The sequence below is a fragment of the Callorhinus ursinus genome, unplaced genomic scaffold, assembly GCF_003265705.2.
Source record: "Callorhinus ursinus isolate GAN/ISIS: 27379988/994484 unplaced genomic scaffold, GSC_fseal_2.0 scaffold38, whole genome shotgun sequence".
Taxonomy (NCBI): Eukaryota; Metazoa; Chordata; class Mammalia; order Carnivora; family Otariidae; genus Callorhinus; species Callorhinus ursinus.
Window position 1 is genome coordinate 82766 of NW_027397100.1, and position 19429 is coordinate 102194.

The 19429-nt window shown below is 51.1% G+C and overlaps 1 protein-coding gene across 4 annotated transcripts in view; it reads left to right on the forward strand.

Moving 5' to 3' along the window:
* Positions 1–19429, forward strand: part of SULF2 (sulfatase 2) — a 110619-nt gene that overhangs the window by 39458 nt on the left and 51732 nt on the right. For all 4 annotated transcript variants that reach the window (XM_025875506.2, XM_025875507.2, XM_073880316.1 and 1 more), the window contains exon 3: positions 5216–5455. In XM_025875506.2, the coding sequence (XP_025731291.1) occupies positions 5216–5455 (240 nt within the window). The remainder of the gene's footprint in view (positions 1–5215; positions 5456–19429) is intronic.

The following is a 19429-nucleotide window of genomic DNA, read 5'->3' on the forward strand; positions in this document are numbered from 1 at the left end:
TGCTTCCCAGAGAAGGGTCTGGCAGGCCAGGTGGGGAGCCAGCTTTGTGCTTTCTGCAGCCCCCGGAGACCCAGAGAGGCCGAGTTCTCATGACCAGCTGCTCCGGCCTTTCTCCGCGTAGTGTGGGAAGCGCGGGCAAAAAGTTGGTTCTGCCCAGAATGCCCTGGATGCGTTCCTGTGAGGAATACTTACGGAGCGCCTTCCCTGTGCCAGGCACCGCCCTGGGCCTCAGGGCTGGGAGGCGCAGGTAACCCCAGCCCTCCTGGTGCTGACATGGGGCTGCAGGCAGACAACAAGCAAGATAAATATGTAAAAGCATATGGTTCGTTAGAGATAACGCAGACTCAGAAACTTAAAGCAAAGAAGGGATCTGAACTGTCAGGGGTCGGGAGTAGAGACAAGAAGGGGGTGAGAGCACAGGCCATCGGGGTGCTGCGGGAAAGGCATTCCAAGGAAAAGGAGCAGAAGAGGCAAAGGCTCGGAGGTAGGAGCAGGCCTGGCAAGTCTGAGGGCAGAGCCGAGGCCCCTGTGACTGCCGAGAGTGGGCAGGGAGGGGGTCTGGACCCAGCAAGGCCCGCAGATGACCCCAGGGACTCTGCTCTGCGGTGAGTGGGAACCGCAGAGGGTGTTAAGGAGAGAAGGCTCTCTGCCCGCTCCTTGCAGAATAAATGGTCAGCGTCCGGTCAGGAAGCGAAGCAGATGGCCTAATTCGGAGGAGGGAGGATGACCAGGGGCCCAGGGAGGGGGCAACAAGGCCGCATGGTGGATATACTTTGGAGGAGGGGCAACAGGCCTTGCTGATGTGTTGGGTGTGGGAACAGAGAGGTGGGACCAAGGAGTAGCAAGAGTATTGTCTAAGTAACTGGAGGAAAGAGGAGGAGGCAGGAGGGGACCGGTGACCACAGGAGCTCAGTTTAGGGTGTGTGGCACTGAAGGCGTGTCTAGAGCACAACCACGTAACCACACTGTGAGCGCAGGTCTAGGTTGTACGAAGCCAGTGTGTGCCAAACGCCAGCCAGCCCCGCACCTTTCCGGAACTTTCTCACCTATGTGCTGCTTGTACTAGTATTGACCTCTTTTACTCAGCTGTAATTGTTTTGTTTCAAAGAACAAGAGTCCACCACCCTAACTGAGAGAAGCCAGGATCACTTGCCCCAAGTAGAGGACACTAAAACCACTCGACGAAACATAAGCCAATAATGCTGCCCACTGAGCTCTGAGCAGGCGGCCGGCTCACTCCCCGTGGAAACAGGAGTCGTGTAGGTGTTAAGGATGTGACAGCACTGGCTGACACTTTCTCCTGGAGCTTATCAGTCATAAAGGGAGTCACTTTCCCACTACTGGCGTCCCCAGTATTTGGCGATGTGATTCTGTGCTGCTCCCACGGCTGACGTACCAGCTAAAGCCACCTCTGGGATGATAATGAGGGGAATAGGGAATAGCTGGACCAGGGAATAGCTGGACCCAACATCCAGCCCAGGACCCTTCTGAGCCTCACTGAAGCTAGGAATTGACCAAGTGCATAGAGAGCTCTGTGCACTCCCTGAGTGTATTATCACTACCTTCTGTATGGTGTGAACCGTACGTTTCTGGAACATGACACCCAGCCCCCGCCATTCCTGTCGGACCGGCCTGGGTTTGAGTCCGCACATCTCACTTCCCAAGCTCTGTGGCTCTGACCAGTCATTTAACTCTCTATCCTCAAAAGGGCTGTTGAGGGGATTAAGTAAAATGATGCTTGACACATGCCCGCCACGGTGCATACAGCAAGCATGCAGCCAACCAGACTCACTACTGTTAATAATTATGATTATTATTGGCATATAACACTGCCCTCTGCCCCAGGAAGAGATTGGACCTGTCTCATCAACGAAATTATATTAGAAGGTTGCCAAACCAAGGCCTTCAGGGACCTGGCAGATAACACGAATAGGCAGAAATGGGTGCAAGACTACAGGGCACGATGGGGAGTGTGGCAAACCGGAGAACACGGGATCCATCAAATGCTATTTCAAGTCAGATTTTCCAAATCCACTGCACAAAAAGCACCGTGAACACAAACCAGCTGGGGCTCTTGAGTTAATATAGAAACATAAAGAGGAAGATCCTATGTTTTGTGAATTTAGCAGATATTTACTGAGCACCTGCTGTGTGCCAGGCACTGTTCTAGGCTGGGGAATATAACAGTGAACAGAGTAGGCCCAGATCCCTGCCCCCACGTGGCCGTGCCAGGAGGGGCAACGGGCAGCGTGCAAACAGGTGAACTAGAAGTGGTGTCCGAGGGCAGGGGGTGCTGTGGGGAGAAGTGGGAGGGGAGGGGCATGGTGGGTGCCGGAAGCAAGAGTAGCAGTGTCCATTCTGGGCCAGGGAAGGCCACTCAGATATTTGACGTTTGCCCCATAACCTGAGGGAGGCTGGGAGGGAGTACTCCAGGCAGAGAGCACAGCTCAGGCAAAGGCCATGAGGTGGGAATGTGGCTAGTGTTCAAGCTTCGGGCCTCAGCGGCATGACCTTGATATCTGTTTGTGGTAAGAATTCAAGGTAGAAAGAACCGATGGGCAGGGAGCAGGCCTGCCTGCAATCCTGCTACTTCCCCAGGCGGGGCCCAAGGCCGGTGGCATCCCACGGCTCCGCCGGACCCTGAGACCATGCCCTGCTCCCTCTGCAGGCTCCAGCGCGTGAGCACCAGATGGTCGAGGCAGGCTTCGGAAAGCCCACCTCATCCGTCCTCTCCAGAGGGAGGTGTCATACCTGGTAGAAACCCTGTAATTGCCTACAGTTACAGCTGGGTCCCCTGGGGCTTCTTGCAAGGGCGTGTGACCTTGAGGAGAGACGTTCACACAGTTCCGAAGCCTGATGATTCCTGTTCCGTTCATAACACAAAGCTGGTTCTTTCCTCCACCCACTGCTGGCAGCCTTAGCCGAGAGGCTCAGGGAACACACCTGGTTCCGGGAGGACGTCCCTTATAAAACCACCTCAAGTGCTGGGCTGGAAAGGGCAGGCTTTGCTGTGTTTCCTTCCTTCCATCACTCGGTGAGTTTTTATAGAGCACCAATTACATATTCCCTGGGGGGCGTTGGCCGGGGAGTGGACAGTGCCATGAGTCACCCAGAACTCTCAGTCCAGGGAAAGTAGATCATAAACAAATGAAGCAGTAAATGAGACCATTTCAGAAGGAGATAAATATCAAGAAGAAACATACACTGGCGTGAGAGGGAGTAAACAGTGGAGGCTTCTTCAGACGGAGAGGCCAGCCAGGCCTTGCTGAGGAGGTGGCCTCGGGTTGAGATCTAATAATGGGACAAGCCAGCAAAGCAGAGTCTCAGGAAGAGTCCCAGGCAGAAGCAATAGCAAGTGCAAAGATCCTGGGGCAAGGATGAGATTGGAGTGTTTGAGAAACCATGAGGAGGCCGGTGTAGCCGGGTGAGCAAAGAGGGAGGGGAGAGATGAGGTCAAAGGAACACAGGAGGTGGGTTGGCATCAAGGGCAAGTCTGGAAGAGTCTTAGACCATGGTAAGGAATTCAGTTTTTCTTCCGAGTGCCATGGGAAGCTATCCAGCGGTTTTAAACAGTGAGGAGATATGATCTATGTTTGCCTCAGGGAAGTTCTAACTCTGTTTCTGTCCCTATTTGGCAGAAAGATGGGATAAAAAGAGCCCTATAAATCTCCTTTTCACTCTTCGCTGGTAGAGACAGAGGGTTGAGGTGGGTCTGATTAGTCGTCATTGCATCTCTAAGGGGCTGTTGGTGATTGGGATCGGCAGCTCTCCAGCAAAAACTTCAAATGCCTGGTACGCTCTGTATTGGTTTACTCTTTCATAGTTCTAGAAGCCAGAAGTCCAGAATTAAGGTGTTGACAAGGTTATGGTTCCTCCAAAGGCTTTAGAGGAGAATCCCTTACTCTTCCAGCTCCTGGGGCCCTTCTCTCCAACCTCTGCCTCAGTCCTCACATGACCGTCCCCTCCGTGCCTGTGGGTCTTCTCCCTTCTGTCTCTTACAAAACACCTGTCATTGGATTTAGGGCCCACCCAAGTAATCCAGAACAATCTCACCCCAAGATCCTTAACTACATCAGCAGAGACCCTTTTTCCAAGGAAGGTCACATTCCCAGGTTCTGAGGGTTATGACGTGGACATGGGGGGGAAGGGGGGACAAGCCACGACAGACCCTAAGAACTTTAAGGAAAAGGAAAGCAACTGAGGGTGGCCACAGAAAGGAAGAGGAAAATGATTTCCATTGAATATCTCTCCAAACCTACTAAATATTCAGATACCAGCCATAGTATTACGCATCCATTCTGCAAACATTTACTAAGTGCCTACTGTGTTTCACACACCATGGGGGCATTGAGGATTGAGCATGGAGCAAGGCACATAATCTGCTCTCGTGGGGCCCTCAGCAGGGCAGTGACCATGAAAGCACCTGTGCACAGTATGGCTTCTAGAACACGGTAGTTTCCTTTCCTTCTTAAGTGACTTTCACTGCTACAGCTTCATTGAGAAACAAGAAAAGGCGTGAATGAAGCCACAAAACCTGGTGGTATATAATTAAGCCCTAATAACACATGCTGCATGCATAATAAGAGCTCAAGGGAATCAGAAGACAGAGTGATCACTAGAAGAGGTGTGCCGTGGCTGGTGGGTTGAATCTGGAGAGAGGTGGGAAGTGGATTCCAAAGTAGAAGGACGATGTGGACAAAGGAGCAGAGAGCTTTCGGCCGAGGAGTGTGCAGGGAGAGGGTGAGCCGGTGAGCTGGCATGACTGGATTCCAGTAAAAGTGAACAATTCTTGGGAAAGTTCCAAACAAAACAAAGTAGAATCTTCCCTTGGTTTACATAGTGGTTGCTTTCCCAAAAAAAAAAAAGGTGGGGAGGAATACACTGCACATTAATATCCTGCAAAAAAGATGTTCTATTTCTACGTAAAACAAAGTTCCGCTCTAGGCTTGGATCATTTACAAACAGGTATTTACCCACTCCCCGTGACCACCCAGTGGGACTGCAGACCCAGGAAATTTCTTGCACAGATATTCCTTGCTGGCCCCCGCCCACACGTGACAGTGGTGCCCCCCCATATGTCGCCAGAGATTTCCAAAACGTCATCTCCCCAGGGATGGGGGTGCCACCCTGTTGAGAACCACCGTTGTCTTGTGGCCCCCTGGGGCACGGGTTAGGAGCTGGCCTGCCGCACCTCACCTTGGCTCCCTTCTTGCAGGTTCCATGCAGGTGATGAACAAGACGCGGCGCATCATGGAGCAGGGCGGGGCGCACTTCATCAACGCCTTCGTGACCACGCCCATGTGCTGCCCCTCGCGCTCCTCCATCCTCACCGGGAAGTACGTCCACAACCACAACACCTACACCAACAATGAGAACTGCTCCTCGCCCTCCTGGCAGGCACAGCATGAGAGCCGCACCTTCGCCGTCTACCTCAACAGCACGGGCTACCGGACAGGTACGGGGAGCCAGGAGGCCACGGGCGGGCGGGCGGGCGGGCGGGTGGGTGGGTGGGCAGGGAGCGTCGGAAAGGGTGCCGGGTGCCCTGGCCTCACGCCAGCACGGGATCCCTATCCTGCCGGGATTTTAGATGACCTTAGGTAGCCCATGGACAACTTCACTTTAATACAAAAGTTGTGCATTTATGCATTAGAAAAATGCAAAATGATTTGCCTATAGTAGTGAAAGAAACTGGCCTTTTCAAAGGAATTTGAATTTTTTTTTTAAATCAGTCCATTTAAAATATAAACTATAACACAGAGAGAGGCTGGAAGTACTTATGCACAATTTGTATTCACCGTGGGTTATGTTGGGGACTGATTTGTTGACTTCAGACCATCAGTATGGAAGAAGGTTCCAGAACATTGGGGTGGGGGTGGGGATGAAAACCGGTGTGGAAAATGGAGAGAAGCATATGTGGGACTGTGTGGCCACTCTGCAGACTGGCCCGGGAGTTGACATGGATGGTTTGTCTACACTTGGCTGTCTGCACTACCCAGCAGGCTCCATCTCTCCTGTGGTCAGTGCGGCGGTGTGCTATCCCGGGAGGGAGGGAGTGGGGGGTGGACACAGAGCGAGTGGGGCTTCCTGTCTGTCTTGCGGGAGGTACCTTGGTCGGTTCCCAAGGCTCACCTGCCAGGCCTGGGGCAAAGACACAGTGAAAACACTTATCTCTAGCACCACGAAAAATCCTCCAAACCCAATTAAATCAAATTGTTAAGAAGTGAATACTCCCCATCTTGGGTAAGGAACCAAGGCAGTCGCGAAATCAGACATCGTGCCTGAGATATTGCTACCCCGGGGAAGTTGTGTCCAAAGGACAAGGGGCTTGTTTGGTGGGAGTGACAGGAGGGAAGGCTCGACGTCTCCCTCTCAGCTCAGTTCAGAGATGAAGCAGCCTTCCAGACTTGGGGTGGTGGGGGGGCTTTTCCTGGGATACACATGTGGCTGGGGGCGCACATTGGGGTGGTGGGGAGCAAGAGGAAGGTGTGTCTCCTTGCAGACTGATTCTCCTGCCATAATCACCCAGTGACACACCGTAAGCCCTTAAGCAGTGTTAGCCCTGATGATGGTGATGATTTACACAAGGAGCATAGCGTCGCACGAACCGCCCCAGAGCAGTGTTCCCAGCAATGTTACCAGAGATCAGCTTGGATGGTGAAAGGAAGTTGTGCACATGGATTAAAACTGGCAGCACGTGCTCAATCCCTCTCCTCCTGAGAGAACCAGGAAGGCCTCGATCCTATACACATAAGCCTGTTGGTTCCTGGGTCTCTGCAGAGAGCCACAAGTGTCAGAGTTTACCACGGACACACTCCCAGGTAGTTGTGGGGACCTGAATATAAACAGAAGAGGCGGGACAGAGGTCCTGCAGCAGACCAGAGGGCTCCTATTGGAAGGGGCGTCTGCCACTCAGGTCCAGATAATTATAGCCATTTGTTTTGTGTTCAGTGGTACCGACTTTCAAATATTTCTCACCTGAATTTTTAGCTGAAATCTGCTGATATTTAAAAAAAAAAAGTTGCCAAACTCAATTTTTTAAAAAATGTTCTGTAGGGGCCCAACAAAGGCTGTCTGAAGGCAGAATGTAGCTCACATTCCGCCTTTAGAACATCTGACCAGAAGGCCTGTGTAAACTTTAGATCTGATCTTAGAGGAAAGGATTTCAGTTTTTCGCTCTTGAGTGTGATGTTAGCCGTGGGCTTGACTTATAGGGCCTCTAGTATGTTGAGGGTACCCGCTTTGTTGAGAGTTTTTATCATAAATAGTTGTTGGATTTTGTCAGATTTTTTTTCTGCATCTGTTGAGATGCCCATATGGTTTTTATCCTTCATTTTCTTCATGTGGTATATCACATAGATCAACTTGCATATGGTAAACCCTTCTAGCATCCCTTGAGTAAATCCCACTTGATCATGGGATGGAATCCTCTTATTGTATTGTTGAATTCAGTTTGCTTATGTTTTGTTGAGGGTTTTGCATCTCTGTTCATCAGGGATATTGACCTATAATTTCCTTTTCCTGTGGTGTCCTTGTCTGGAATGGTATCATAGAATGAGTCTAGCAGTGTTTTCTCCTCTTCTGTTTTTTGGAGGAATTTGAGAAGAATTGATATTAGTTCTTCTTTATCTTTTTAAAGATTTTGTTTATTTGAGAGAGAGAGCGCATGAGTTGGGGGAGCGGCAGGCAGAGGGAGAAGGAGAAGCAGACTGCTTGCTGAGCAGGGAGCCCAAGGCAGTACTCGATCCCAGGACCCTGAGATCACGACCCAAGCCGAAGGCAGATGCTTAACCAACTGAGGCACCCAGGCGCCCTTCTTTAAATGTTTGGTAGAACATACCCTCTGGTCCTGGACTTTTGTTTTTCGGGAGGTTTTAGATTACTGGCTCAATCCCCTTACTAGGAAATGGTCTGTTCATTTTCTAATTGCTCGTGATTCAGTCTTGGTAAGTTGTGTCTTTCTAGGAATTTATCCATTTCTTCTAGGCTGTCTAATTTGTAGGTGCATAATTCCTCATAGTAGTCTCATGATCCTTTGTATTTCTGTGTAACACCTCTCATTTCTGGTTTTATTTGAGTCTTCTTTTTCTTGGTGAGTCTAGCTTAAGATTTGTCAATTTGGTGGATCTTTTCAAAGAACCAGCTCTTAGCTTCATTGATCTTTTCTGTTTTAGTCTCTATTTCAGTTATTTTCATTATAATCTTTGTTATTTTCTCCCTTCTACTAACTTTGGGCTTTGTTCTTCTTTTCCTAGTTCCTTGAGGTATAAAGTTAGGTGGTTTATTTGAGATTTTTCTCGTCTCTTGATGTAAGCGTTTATCACAATGAACTTCCCTCTTAGAACTGCTTTTGCTGCATCCCGTACACTTTGGGATGTTTTCTTTCCATTTTCATTTGTCTCGGGGTATTTTCTTAAAATTTCTCTTGATTTCTTGTTTGGCCCAGTGGTTGTTCAGTAGCATGTTGTTGACTCTCCCCATATTTGTGAATTTTCCAGTTTTCTTCTTGTGATTGATTTCTAGTTTCATACATTGTGGTTGGAAAATATGCCTGATATGATTTCAGTTTTCTTAAATGTATTTGTTTTGTGGTCCCACATTGCTCTGTCCTGGAGAATGTTCCATGTGCACTTGGGAAGAATGTGTGTTCTGTTGCTTTGGAATGGAATGGTCTATAAATGTTAAATTCATCTGGTCTACCGTGTCATTTAAGGCCAATGTTTTCTTATGATTATCTGCCTAAGTGATCTATCCGTTGATGAAAGTGGGGTATTAAAGTCCCCTACTATCATTGTATTGTCATCTATCTCTCCCTTTAGGTCTGTTAGCATTTGCTTTATCTATTTAGGTATTCCTAAATTGATCAGAGATTCAGCTGTTTTCCATTTCTCCTTGTACCTCATTGATGAGAAATGAGTAACATGAGCACATGTGACTGCAGAGGAACCTAAGAGATGCAGTCTCCACTCTGGGTGACCATTTTCCCAGCTAGAAATTCCTTTCTGTAGGAGAAGATGACAGCGGATACTGAGGGAAAATTATCAAACTATAGTAACAGTTCACAACCACTTGTGTGTGTGACCCCCTTTTGAGTACAAGAGATCAGCCTGAACTGTGCAAGACTGAAACCAGAAAAACGTTCCTTCAGTGGACCAACTGTGGGCCAACATTTCATGTAAATAGTGCTTTTAGTGCATTTAGTTGGGCCTTTTATCTTGGGGGAAAAAAAGGAAACTACAAAATTTTGAAAATTACCTTATTTGATGTATCTCATAGCAACAAATGTTGTGATGGTGACTAATGGGTTGATTCTTTAAGCAAATGGGTTGGTGAAGGGACAGTTGGGGGGGGGGTGTGACGTGTCCAACAAATTGAAGCGATAACACAATGTGATGTCCTTTACTTAAACCTGCAGTTTGCACAGCTAAATCATAACAGGTCATTTTTGCAGAAGCATTTGGGATTTGATCAGTTTTCCCCAGGGCCTCTCTAACTCCTCTGACTTCTGAATCTTACCCCCATGAAGTACTTACTACCTCTTCATCCTTTCCAGCCGCCTCTTCTTCAGTTACCTCATGGATCAGAATATTGTTTGTCAGTGGATTTGCGTGTGCTTCGCGCTACCCTCCAGCATCCCTTTAATTAATTTCACAAAACCTGGCGTCTTGTACAAGACTGGCATTTTCATTTGGCAAACATCTTACTTTCTGCTACCCCATGCTTGCAGGAGAGACGGACAAAGGACGAAGTGAGACATGTGAAGTAGAAGAAGGATAAATACCAGTTTGTTCTTGGGTATTTCTGTGTGTTGGCTTCCTCTGTCTCCAGGGACTGGGATCTCAATTATAAACACCCTGTAAGGGATGAATTGCATCCTCAGTTTCTACAAAAGGTACTCAGTCAATTTTTAGCACACGTCAACTGCCTGAGTGTGCTCACTCGCATTGCATACCCATGGGTCCAAGTTCTGTAGTGTTCTGGCAATGAGATTCCTCCCAGCTCTTTGCAAAGCCGTTGAGAGCTAGGACTCTGCCTAGGTTCAAATCCTGATTCCACCACTTTCTAACTGAGTGAATTTGGACACGTTATTTAACTTCTTAGTCTTGGTTACCTCGAGGAAGGATAAGAATGTTACTTAGCTCCTAGGGTTTTGTGGGGATGAAATGTTAGAACAGTGACACACCGTAAGCCCTTAAGCAGCGTTAGCCCCGATGACGGTGATGATTTACACAAGGAGCGTAGCGTCGCACGACCCGCCCCAGAGCAGTGTTCCCAGCAGTGTCGCCATAGATCGGCTTGGATGGTGAAAGGAAGTTGTGCACATGCATTAAAATTGGCAGCACGTGCTCAATCCCTCTGGTAATCAGCAAAATGCAAATGAAGGCAACAGTGGCCATAGCAAATATGCAGAGGTCCCACCGCACCAAAGGTTGGTGGGGATGTGGGGAAACTGAGTCCCACACATTAGCAGTGGGAACGCACATGGGCACCTCCACTGCCCAGGAGCAATTTGGTGACTTCCAGCAAAGCGGAAATCAAGGACTGTGGGAATGAGGAGGAAGGAAAACATACTGAGGTGGCAATCACAGATTTCCACTACACTGCTTTGCCGGGGGGATGGGGTGGGGGAGGACACCTTTTCCGGCGCTTGCTGGCAAATTAGAAGTGCCCATTGTCTTCTTGTTGGGGTGACACTTTTCTCGTTCCGTGCTGCCATCTGAGTCTGGCAGTTCTGAGGTGGTCTCCGTGCCCAGCTTCTGCCATCGGATACAGACTTTTGTAGGGACGTGGGCACTGGTGGCGAGCTTTCAGCCCCTCCCTCATCATGTCCTAGAATGCGCTGGGGGTGGGGGAGAGGCCTCTTACTACAAGTCCAGGCTACATCAGGGCCCCCAGTTGGAGCTGTTTGGAAATTTGGCCTTGAGCACCCCAATTATTTTCACTCTTCTGCTCACACAAAGCTGGGGAGGGAGGTCAGCTGAGGATCTGCACTACTTGGCTGTCAGCCTTGGGCGGCCGCCCTCACTTGGGGGGCAGGGGCTCTGGGCCACGATGCCGGCCCCGGCAGGGCACATGAGGCATTGGTGAGTCTGGGGCAACCTGCTGCCTCTCGCACAGGAGGCCAGGAAGGCGGCCCTGGGCATGGTGGCATCCCTGGCAAGACTCGCTGCCAGCGTGTTGGGGGGGGTAGGACCGTACATATGTGAGGACTGGTGCTCAGGTGCCTTCCTCTGTTTTTTTGTGGAAGAATCCTCACCCCTCCCTCTTTCCACCACTCTGTTTGATCTGCCTCTAGCCTCTTGCACTGAGCCCCACACTGAACCTGAACCCCGGCCTCCAGCCGCCTACTTACCATCTCCCCTTGGGCCCACGCCTGGCATTTCAAACCTGACGTGTGCAAAGCGGCCTCCTGATCGCGTCCCCCTCCCCGCACATGTCCCGTGGTCTCCCCTGGCAGCTCCAGGATTCCGGAACATTCGTGCTGCCCCTGCTTTTCTCCCTTGGCTGTCACCCCACATCTAGTCGTCAGCAAACCCCCGCCAGCTCTCTCTCCGGGATATTCCAGAGCCCATCCCGCCACCACCCTTCCTGGAGCTGCCACCGTGTGTCGCCCTCACGGCACAGCCCTCTCCGCCCTGCGCACCGCTCCTGTCCCTCACCCGCTGCGCTCTGCTCCCGCCTCAGCGGCCCAAGGGGTCCCGTCTCTCCTCTGCCTGCAGCGCCCCCCCCCGGGGCCCCCCCACAGTCACCTCAGGGTCCTGACGATCCACCCCCCGGCCCCTCGCCTCCTTCCTGACCCCCTCACCTCCTCTCCTCCCCCTCCGTTGCTCTACTCCTTCCTGTTTCTCAAACAGTCCACCCGGCGCCCCCTCAAGGGACTTTGTGCTTATTCTTTCCTTTTCTAGAAACTTCTTCCCTACACATCTGCATGGCCCGTTCACTCACTTCCCTCAGATCTTTGTTTAATTATCGCCTCCTCAGAGAAGCCTTCCTTGACTAGCGCACCCAAAAGGGGGTTCCTGTCCCCCTCCTTATCCCCTCACCCTGCTTTATTTTCCTTCAGAGCTCTCATCACCGCTTAACATCTCTCTGTATATTTGTTGCCCAGCCTCCCAGGCTAAGGGATGTCCCCGTCCGCCCCTTCAGGACTCCCTGGCCTGGCTCCTGCTCAGCCCGACTCTCTGGCCCTCTCCAGCACTAACATGGGCTCTGCCACTGCTCTTGCCGGTCGCCTCCCTTCCGAGACGCCCGCTCCATGGAAGTGGGGACGGCTGTGCCCTCCGCACCCCCGTGCCTGCAAGAAGGCGCGCCCGTCTTCGGCGCTCGGGGAGTCACGGCAGGACGAGCAGATGAGTCTGTGTGTTCCGTCCGGAGCCAGCAGCGCCGCCCCCCCCCCCCCATCTCTCTGTACCCCTCTCTTCTCTCCCGCTCCCTCCTCCCCACCCCCACCCTCTCGGCCCCTCCTCCTTTCTTCTGGGCCCTTCTGCACACACACACAGAAGAAAGGACTTGGCTTCTTCCTGTGGGCGCCTCTTCAGGGGCCCCTGGTGCAGCTGTCCCGCCTTCACAATGGCAGCCTTCTCTGTGCTTGGCCTCTCTCCTGTTTGTGCCCCCCGCTCCCTTCCCCTCCCCTCAAGTGAGCACACACACGTGTGCACACACAGCCCCCTTCTTCCCTCGTCCAGCTGCCCCCTCTCTCCGGCCTAGGGGTGTGATCACAGAGCGTGTTCGCTCACCCCGCAAAGTAGACCCACCTTAGGAATGCTGACAGGAGTCAGGCAGCCCTCCAGGGCCCAGACTGGCCCAGGGTGTCCTTAAGAGGGACACATGTGTCACATCCATGTTCATCTTCAAGCTGAATCTCTTTCAACTCCGATTTCATGGGGACTCCCTTTCTCCAAGATCCTTAAGTTTCAAAACCAGTAAAACATTGGTGCAGGAGTCTAGAGAACTTGGTTCTGCTTCTAACTCCTTTGTAACCTTGAGCTGAGACCTGGCCCCCTCTGGCCTCAGTTTCCCCATCTGTGCAGTGGAGTTACAACATATGTGTATAAGTTACCCAGTGCCTTTGCTATGACCCCACTCTTGAGGGTCATGTGACCAGTGCCCACACATCTGGGAGGGGGGCTCCCTGGGGCTGGAAGAGAAAGGGGCCACTTGGAAAGACAGGAAGCAGGTGGTCCTGCTTCCCAGCTTTTCAGAAGCTGGGTGTGAGGCTGATGGGTGGAGATTCCTCTTTGCCCCCAGGCGACACTCAAGTGAAGACACTCCCTGTCCCAGCACGGCAGCTGGGAGCTGGTGTATGGGTTTCCTCTGGCCGCTGTAACAAAGCCCCACAAACTGGGTGGCTTCAAACAACAGAATTATATTCTCTCACTGTTCTGGAGGCCAGAAGCCCCAAATCAAGTGTCAGCAGGGGCCACGCTCCCGCTGACGACTCTTGGGGAGTATCCTTCCTTGTCTCCTCCAGCTACTGGGGATTGCTGGAAATCTTTGCTGTTCCTCGGCTTGCGGCTGCACTGCTTCCGACTCTGCCTCCCCGAGGGTCCCTCTCTCTCTGCCCTAATTCGTATGACCTCATCTTAACTTGATGACATCTACAAAGGCCCTATTTCCAAATAAAGTCACGTCCCCATGTACCCGGAGTTAGAACTTGAAGGTATATTTTGGGGGACGCAAGTCAACCCACCTCAGCTGGGTTCTTTCATGCAGACCACCTGATTTGATCCCCGCAGTGACACGTTAACCTCCATTAAAGCTGCGTAATCTTGCATTAAACGAGCAAACCCTGCAGACAACCAAGGACTCAGAAAAACCTGCTGCCTGCCCCTTCGCTGTCCACTGTGGTCCTAAGCATCGCGCGTGGTGGCTGCCCAGCCCTTGGGCAACTTGCTTCGGTTCCTCTCGCAGGGTCTCTCTAACTTTTATTTCACTCAGGGAGTCTCTAACTTTGGTGGGCATTAAAATAATCGCGGAAGTCAAATAAAAGTGAGAAGCAGGATGCTATGTTGGGTGGATGTGTAAAGCCTGCCTACGGGTCTCCAAGGGTTTGAGGGAGTTTTCAGGCTACATGTGACCTTTTGCAGTCTCTCCTTGGTGTGAACTACAACTCCCCTGAACATTCTAGAAGGGCCTACACTAGAGCTGCTGGGCCCAGCACGGCCACTGGCCACTGGGAACTATCTAACTTTAAGTTCATTACGTCAAAATAAAAATTCGGTTTTTTTAGGGGCGCCTGGGTGGCTCAGTCGTTAAGCGTCTGCCTTCGGCTCAGGTCATGATCCCAGGGTCCTGGGATCGAGCCCCGCATCGGGCTCCCTGCTCGGCGGGAAGCCTGCTTCTCCCTCTCCCGCTCCCCCTGCTTGTGTTCCTGCTCTCGCTAACTCTCTCTCTCTGTGAAGTAAATACGTAAAATCTTAAAAAAAGAAAAATTCAGTTTTTTAGTCATCTTAGGCACGTTTCAAGTGCCCATTGGGCACACGTGGGTGCCTGAGTGGATGGTGCAGATATCGCATGTTTTCTGTCGTCACAGAAAGTCCTCTTGGACGGCCTTGGGGTAGAGTGTAATTCAAGCAAAATTTTGGAGAGGGGGACGCAAACCTTTCAGAAGATAAAAAGAATGACAACAATCATTTTTAAAATGCAAGTTGTGCCTATGAGCCTTTACCATGCCAGGCGCTTTACCTGATTCATCTTCCTTAATCCTCACATTAGGTGGGTGCGTCCCCTCCTTCTTCCTGCGGCATTTCCCCTGAGGCCCGAGCTCCATGATCTGGTTCCTTCCCAGGCCCTCCTGAGGCTGGGCCACGGGTCAGGGTTTCAGGAGCATGGGGCAGCTACCCAGGAGGGCTCCAACCTGGGGCCTGTGGGTCCCACCTGTCCACGGCCAGGTCCTCCTCCTCTGAGCACCTGGCATATCCCGCCCCGTGGCCAGCAGGTCACTTCCAGCAGAACACATCTGTGCCGTCATGGGGAGAGAGCTTTCAGCAGAATAAGGGAAACGGGGCGCTCCTCTGTGTCAGCCCCCCCAAGGCCACAGAGGAGTCCGCTCTCCACCATGCCTGCCTGCGTGAGCCCTTTCCTGCCCAGAGAAACCAAACCCTAGCGCCTGGAGGGGCCAGGCGGGGAAGGGGGCAGTGCCACAGAGCCCAGGCAGAGGTGCCCATTGGATGATAGATGGACCCAGAGGTGCCAGATCTTCTCATTTGTCAGAAGTGTGACACCCAGATTTTTACGTCAAATTGTCCAGATTTCAGATGCAGACTGTTTGCTCTACTTTAAAAAATAAATAAATAAAAACACCAGGCAAACCCAAAGCAAACACACCTGTGGGATGGATTCAGCCCACAAGCCACTGGTTACAAACTTTTTTTAACCAGTGGTTCCCAAGGGAACACACTGCCCCCTAGGGGCCAAAATCTGTGAAAGTGTTTCTGGTGGTTGTCAAAGTTGGGGATGCTGCTTGGAGTCCGGGGGACGGGAACCAGGGACCTTCTGTGGCCTGTTGTGCGAGGGAGAGCCCAATGGGGCTCCCAAATTCCCTATTCTAGGCGGCTTCCGAGTCTTGCACCAGATCGTTATAGGAATGGATTCTTTTACATGTATTGTAATCTGAGCCTTGACCCTAGGTCCTTTTTAGGCATAACGACCGGAGGTATTCTATACAGTTTTAGGATCCTCTGAATCTTCCAGGAATGTGAGTGATCAGTAAATGGAAGGAATATCATACTTGAATGCAAAGCTTTTCCAGGAGTTATCCCACATTCCTGAAGTTCTCAGCACTGAGGGCAGGGCCACCAGAAGCACTTGGCTTACGAGTGCCGCGGGCCCACCCAGCTTGCATCGGTCTCTCACACGCCTCTGAATCCGTGTCTAGGTGCCACCTGACGACTCCATCACATCCCCCTGATGGATGGGCTCAAAAGTTCATACAGAAATTTTTCTTTGTTATAAATTGCCTTCCTTTTATTCTTCTTGCAGGCTGTAATTACAGCGTTGTATTGATTTGGGGGGGGGGGAATGTGCCTAGGTAGTTTTTGTCACCTGCAGTTTTCTTTCAGGAAAATAGGGAGTGTTACAAAATATTTGTCATAGAAATGGACATCAGCCTCATGGCACTGGGAGCTCCTCTTCAAAGGATCAGCTTAGTGTCACCTTCCTCCAAGGTGATAATTAAATATCCAGTGATTGACAGTCTCCCCAGGCCTTGTTCTAAGAGTCTGTTGTGGGTTTTCTCCCTGCCCCCCCCAGCCCCCCTCCCACCCGTTCTCTCCTTCTGGACAAAACCATGCTTTAAAAGGGGCAGAAAGACTTTTCAAATACCGCCCTTCGTGATGCTGACTCAGCAGCGATAAAACTTGTCACCAGTGCTAGAGGGAAGCCCACCGTGCCCAGCTCGTCAAGTTTCCGGGGCATGGATGGGCCCCAGCTTCCGTGGCTGGAGGTGCGTGACCCTCCCAAGGAGCAGGGGGCCAAGGGCAGCGTGTAATTCGAGGCCCAAGCAGCCTGCCCTCCACACCTCCAACACTGTGACAGCTCAGCCTTCCTCAGTAGCAATGAGCTTGCCACAAACAGGCAGGAGCAACCCTAGGCCTTCACCTGGTTATTTGCTCGTCCCTGCCTCTCCCCAGTGATTAGCCAGTCCTTCTCCGCACCTGGCACCAAAAGGAAGCTTTGAAAAATGCCATTCTAATCATGTCACCCTCTGCACAAGACCCTCCACTGGCTGCCCGGTGCCCTGAGAATAAACTCAGCTCCTTGCTAGAGCTGCCAAGGCCTTGCTCAGCTCCCCTCTCTGTGCACATCTCCTACCTCTCTTCCTTTCTAACAACACTCAGCCTGGGCTCTTTGCTGTTCCTCAAACATTCCAAGGTCACACTTGCCCCAGGACCTTTGCACTTGTGGTTGCATCTACCTAGAGCACTGCTCACACAGCTTGTTTCTTGTCATCATTCACCTTCTGTCTCTAACATCCCTGTTGCTTCCCTGACCTCCCTGCATGAATTAGCCCTCCCCAACCCCTTTCACTCTCTACCGTGATACCCTGCTCTATGTCCTTTGTAGGACTTATCATCCCCTTGAAATTATGTCAGGTGTTTTGAATTTATTTATTATCATCCCCTTGAAATTATGTCAGGTGTTTTGAATTTATTCTGTTCACTGCTGTATCCTCCTGTCCAAGAACAGTGCCAGGCAGGTATTGGGTACCCAATAAAGATTTGAATGAACAGATGACTCTTCGGCCTTAGGCTTGAAGTAAGCAGGAAATGAGAACAAAACGGAACTTGGATTATTGTCTCCCTTTTCCGGCATTCAGAAATATAATTGCAATTAGTCCAGGCAAACGTAGCTGAGTCCCAGCACTCAAACATTGTCACCAGAACCCATCTTTCAGCTTCTTGGATTTTCTTTCATTTGGGTTAGCTTTATGCTTAGGAAGTTTCTGCTTTGTGACGTTAAGATGGCCCTCACAGGTCCCACCCCACCGGTGTAGTGACCCTGGCTGAAAGAGAGAGCCTCCTCCCAGTGCTCCAGCAAAAGTCTCAGGGGGGGCTTTCACTGGCTCAGCGAGGGTCATATGCCCCTCCCTTACCCAATCGCAGAGGCCAGGGGAGGGGGGACGCCCTGATTGGCCAACCCCAGAGGCCAGGGGAAGGGAGACACCATGACTGGCAAACCCCCCCAGGTCAGGTTCCTAGCCCAGGAGCTGGGAGCCAGAAACAGTCTCACTTGAATAGGTACCTCAGAAGGCACAGTTACCAAAAGATAGGAGAGTGGATGCTGGGCAGAAAAATAAAGCAGATGTCTACTATAGAAACCCAAACCCAGCTTTCCCTCCGTCAAGGGGGAAGGTAGGGGGAGGGCATTTCTCCCAGCTCTCTCTGCTTCCAGCACAAGATGCCTCCTTCGTGTGTAATTATGCCCCCACCTTCCTCGTTTGCTTTCCCACAGTTCTCAGTTCAGCAAGATCCCATCTCTGGCTTCCCGAACTTTCACGGCATTGATTTATCACTTTGTGCAGCAATTTGCGTTTGGTGTCTTTTCAAAAGCAGAAGAAAGAGGCTCATGTTGTAACCTTGCAAGCAGCCCAAAGTTAAAAGGATCCAGTTACAGAGTATCAGAAATGCCCCAGCCCTAAGAGCTTTGGGGCTCGGGGTTTATTTAATGCCTTTCTTCCCAGCCCTGCTTCCCCAGCCAATTTGTCTGCCAAAAAAACAAAGACTTCAGTCCTGTGGCATTTTGCATCTAATATTTATAGTGCTCTGGAGTTTGCAAAAGCATTTCCTTCTCATTTATCTCTTGTACCTCAGGAGACCCCAGCTCCACCCCCAGAAAGTTAGTGGGATTGTTTTTCCCTGCCCAGATCAGGAGCCCCCAAAGCCAAAGGATGGATGGTGAAGGTCTCACAACCCAGGGCCCTCCTGTGGGCAGCGGGGGTGAGATTGAACCTTGGCCGGGACCAGTTCAGCCTCTATTCTGCACCCCTTGGGACCACATGTGGGTCTTGCAAAATAGCAGCCAACAGCCCGAGTTCACACTTTAACCCCAAATACATTTTGTTTGAATTATAAGGTGGTGTTTAAAATCTGGAAAATTCACCAAAAAGTTCAGATTCCAAACTTTGCTTTAAAAGAGGGGATGGGGGCAGCGCCTAGGTGGCTCAGTCAGTTAAGCATCTGACTCTTGATTTCGGCTCAGGTCATGATTTCAGGGTCATGAGATCGAGCCCTGAGTTGGGCTCCTCTCCCTCTCTCTCTGCTCCTCCCACACACACTCGTGTGCTCGTGGGCACTCTCTCTCTCAAAAAAAAAAAAAGATGAACTTGCCAAATATTAGCAACATTCCTGGACAGTAGGGGTCAGTAGACTGCAGCCCACAGAAATTTGTTATCTGTTTTTATAAATAAAGTTTTATTAGAACACAGCTTTTCCATTCACATATTGTCTACAGCTGCTTATGCTTTACTATGGCAGACAGAGTTGAATAATTGCAACAGAGACCACATGGCTGCAGAGCGAAACTACTTACAGTCTGACGGTTTGCAGAAAAAGGCTTGCTGTCCCCTCCTAGATGGCAGTCGCCAGCTGGATTTGTGTCACAGCTCCCCCCGGTATTTGCTGGAATGTAGGTACAGCCACTGTGTTTCAGGCCCCAAAGAGCAGGGTTCAGAGTGTTTATTTTTCTCTCATTTGACAGTTTGGGCACTGACAGCCTAGGTCTGATCTGGCAGGCCTGGTGTTGGGGCCCAGGCTCCTTCTGTGATGTTGCCCCACCATCCTGGAGGGCTGCCCGTGTCCAGAATAGCTCACCGCGTCCACAGCCAGCCAGCAGGACATCGAAGATACAGGGGGAGGCTCCCCCCACTTTCTGTAGGCGCATTACCAGAACTCACACCACTTCCACCCACCTACAGCTCCCAAAACCGGTCATG